The sequence below is a fragment of the Phycodurus eques genome, chromosome 8 (assembly GCF_024500275.1).
Source record: "Phycodurus eques isolate BA_2022a chromosome 8, UOR_Pequ_1.1, whole genome shotgun sequence".
Classification (NCBI taxonomy): domain Eukaryota; kingdom Metazoa; phylum Chordata; class Actinopteri; order Syngnathiformes; family Syngnathidae; genus Phycodurus; species Phycodurus eques.
Window position 1 is genome coordinate 29,442,223 of NC_084532.1, and position 4,041 is coordinate 29,446,263.

Consider the following 4,041-nt stretch of genomic DNA (forward strand, 5'->3'; position numbering starts at 1 on the left):
GTGCCGGCTGGCATTCGCCTGGGTACCCCGCTCTGGCTGCTGGTGGGAGCGGTGGGCCCCCCCTGTCGCTCCTTGGACCTGCTTCCACCTCTTCTCTCCGTTCCGTGCGTCCCGCTGCAGTCGCCTCTTCCTCTTCCTGTGGGGGAGCCCGGCGGTCCCCTGCGGGCTGTGGGGGGGTGTCCACCTCCCACGCTCAGGGGCGGGTAGTGGGTGCTGGCGGGTGTGTGTGTGCGTTGGGCGGAGTTGGTGCTGTGGCTCTGGGAGGGATGGCACTCTTCGTCGGTGGTTGTCCGGCCTAATGGGCCCGACCTGCAGGAGCCATGCCTCTTAATCATTCGCTTAGCACACGCTCGCGTCATTCACTGTATATATTTTTCTCACTAAACACATCTGGGCACATACGCACATCAAAGGGTTCCTGGGGGACTGGTATGGGATCGGGAGGGTGTGGGTGTCGGATAGGGTTTTAGCACGTCTGTGCTGTTTCTCGGTCCGTGCGCTCTGCCCCTCCGCCCTGCCTGCCCCCCGGGATTTTAAATGCATCACACACACACCTAAACCCTAACCCTAACCCACCACATACACCTATCTCTGGGGGGCGGTGGGTGGGGGGGTTGGCTGTTAGGCAGTAGTGCCTGGCAGCCCTGCCCCCACCCCCTCGGCTCACGGACTCCTCCAGATTTTAATGCACCACACCACTGATACATGGGGTAGGGCCAATGATCGCCTGTCGGGGAGTGACAGTGGGGGAGGTGGGTCTCACTTACTTGCATAGTGGTGCTCCTGAGGCTGGGCCCCCCTTTCCAACAAACAAGGGACACTCTCCTGCCCTCGGGCTGGGCAGGGACTGGTTGCATTATGGGCCCTGCGGGTTGGGGGAGGGGCGTCTTGCTTTCCTGGGGATGGGGGGGGTGGCGGTGCGTATGGGGCGGTGGAGGTTGGCTGGGGGGTGGCATTGGGTCCCTGCGGCCCCCACCAGGTGACCAGTTGTCGGGGCACCTCGGTGGGGCCGGCAGACCGCCCGGGTCCCTCGGTGTCCCATCCGGGTGGACCCCTGGGCCCGATCCCGCCCCTCGGTTGATCGGGCGGGGTCCTCAGCCGCATGTGCGTGTAAAATGGTATCAATTCACTTGCATGTATCCGCAGACACGCACCCCTAGGACTCTTTCACTCGGTGTGGGGCCACGCACTTACTGCGACAAATAACTCACGAATATGCAAATCGCTTGTGTATCCCCTCACTTCTACTCTCGTCCTGTAGACTTTTATAATTCACATAATGAATGCCGCCACACTTCAGTTGTACAGTCGGGCTCACGACCCTTGCCCTGCATGCTTCTTCTCCTGTCCTTGTCCTGTTCTATCTTGTCCTCTCCTTCCGTCACATGGTGTAGCACGACAACCCCATGCAACACTCATATTTCATGTTTCATTGTTGTAGATAATGTAATGATTTACTTCTCTCATCCTGTTTACAATTAGTGCTTTGTCTTTTGTCTTTGTTTCTCTCTCCCGTCTAGAAACTTTGTTCGGTTCGACTGATCAAGTCTGATTCTCAATAAACCTCAATTATAATACCACAACGGAATCTTAAAAACTCCACTGTGACACGGTAAAACTGTTCCGGCATAAAATGGATACAGATTTTCCATTCGGCTTGACCGAACAGCCGAACAGGACAAAAAAAGAAAAGCCGAAATGCCGTAGCACATTCTCACCCCTTCACAAGGAGAGGAGATCTTTTCTTTTCTGCTCTGGAATCTGCGAGGTCCTTCAAGGACGTCCAAGGAAATAATCAGAAGGGGCAAAAGTGCTCACACTCTACTTACAGAAACGAAGAAGTATTGATTGAAAATGTTCAATCGGGACACGCGAACACTTCACATATGCCGTCGCTTGAGTGAAGTAAAAAAAGAAGATTTAAAAAAAGGAGGGCCGCACTCACTTTCAGGTTTATTGAACAGGATAAGAAGTCAAACACATGAATTCAAAATGAAAACACTGGCAAGGAGCAGATGTTAGCGCGTGAAAATCGGTCAACCGTTTTAATATTTGACAATACAGTTGTGTTTTTCTTCATTATAAGCACATATTTGTGGCATGTGGGGGGAAGAAAACCCACACAAGCATGGGGAGAACATGCAAACGCCATACGGGATTTGAACCCCCACCCTCAGGAATGTCAGGCAGATGTGCTCGTCTAGCGTGCCACCACGTTGCGGTTTTAGCGACGTATCGTTTTCAGGATTCAGAATGTTCCACCTTAGATGTGATCAACTTCCGCCATGTGCTCTCTGTAATATTCGTCTTTCAAGTCCTCGCGCTCCCTGCGAGTCCACCCGGCGGAGGTGACGTGGTAGATGTCCACGCAATTGCCCGAGTAGGCATCCCTGTGCGTGGCTCTGTACACCGCCTCCCTCGCCACCCGCACGGCCTCCTCCGTGGACATCCCCCACTCCACCGCTTGATCCAAAACCGAGTAGGCGTAAGGCGACCCCGAGCCCACCGAGAAGAGCGTTCCCTGGAGCCGAGTGCCGTCGCTGCAGACGTAGAAGATGCCGGGGCCGCCCTCGTCCCACCCGCACAAGGTGGTGGCCACGCACAGATCGGTGCCCTTAAACGGCAGGAGCATGTGCCACAGCAGCTTGGCGGCGCCGCCCGTGGACACCCGGCGGCCGTGTCGCAGCCGGTAGAGCCGCAGCTCCCGAGTCAGGATCCGCTTCCAGAGGGTGCAGTCGGCCGACGAGCCCGAGCTGGTGCCTATCAGGTGACTGTGGATGGGCGCCACCTTCTCAGAGTCGGGGTTGGCGACCAGCCCGTCGCAGGTGGAGCGGGTGTCCCCGGCAGCCAAGACGCCGCCCCGGAAGGTGAACGCCAGGGTGGTGGTGCCGTGAGACACGGCGAAGGGTGGAGGATTCTTCACGGTGCCGCATTGTAGGGGACACTCCACAGCCGGCATGTAAAAGTCCAACGGGGTCGTAGGCAGAGCGTAATCCCGGAAATGACACACGTCCTGTAACGCCATCGCACACAACCGCTCAGTGGTTACGGCAAACGAGATTTCTGACCTACCTCGCCGTGCTGTCTGCTTTTTCTTACCAAGCTATGAGAAACCTTCACAGTTTACTGTTCTTTCTATACCTTCGTTGTCGCGGCTCCTGTGTCAGTGTCTTTCTTGATTAGTCGCGGTTGTCTTTTTTGTCGTCTTTATTATTGTTGTCTTCAGCGCCGAGCCTATGTCGGTCATTTGCTCGTTATCGGCAATGTCGTCTTCGACCCTTTGTGCGCGTCAATGTCGAGACCATTTATTGTCGTCGTCGGTGTCGATTCTTCATCTTCAAAGGTCCTTTTGTTATTAAACCTCCGTGGTCGTCAACCTTTTGTCGTCAATTATTTGCTGCCGTCTTCAGCGATCAGTCGTCTTTCTTCCACTTTGGCTTTATTGTCTTCGTCTCTGTTGATTCTTCGTCAGCATTGTCGAGCCTTTGTCGTCTTTGATTTTCCGCCGTCGATCGTCTGTTAACCGTCTTTGTTGACCACAAAAAATATTTCTGACGAATCTTGAAGTGTCGGCCCCAAGTTGTACGCCGCCTGCTTTTTATACCCGAGGCATCAGCATCATTCACCGCTTCCATCCTTTGAAGCCAAACAGTCAGGAGCCCGTGAGTCATTAGTCCAGGTCCTTTTTCAGATCACATTTCTTCAAAGCCGCGTCGACGCGAAGGCCGGTGAGTCGGCAGCGGCGGACGGATCAAATGACGTTAAACTCGGCAGCTTTTGATGAGTCTCTCCTGTGGCTTGTTCTCGGATAGAAGCCCAGATAGGGTGACTAATGCTGCATCAGTCCACCAGAGCGTGTGCAAAAAAAAAAAAAAAAAAAAAAAAAAAAAAAAGTGAGGTGTCCCATTACCGGTGGAACATGTAAAACAGGCAACACCGGGAAGCTCGCGTGGTCCGATGGGCCGCATTTGCGCGCAAGTGCGGGGCGACGCCAGCTGCTGGAATCAACGTGAAGCTGGATTATGTCTCTGCTTTGAATTA

At 54.4% G+C, this 4,041-nt stretch overlaps 1 protein-coding gene across 1 annotated transcript; it reads right to left on the reverse strand.

The window, feature by feature from the left end:
* Positions 1–2,263: 2,263 nt before the first annotated feature.
* psmb11b (proteasome 20S subunit beta 11b) lies at positions 2,264–3,025 on the reverse strand. Its single transcript, XM_061684229.1, has one exon. The coding sequence runs from the start codon at positions 3,023–3,025 to the stop codon at positions 2,264–2,266; it is 762 nt and encodes a 253-aa protein (XP_061540213.1).
* Positions 3,026–4,041: the final 1,016 nt, after the last annotated feature.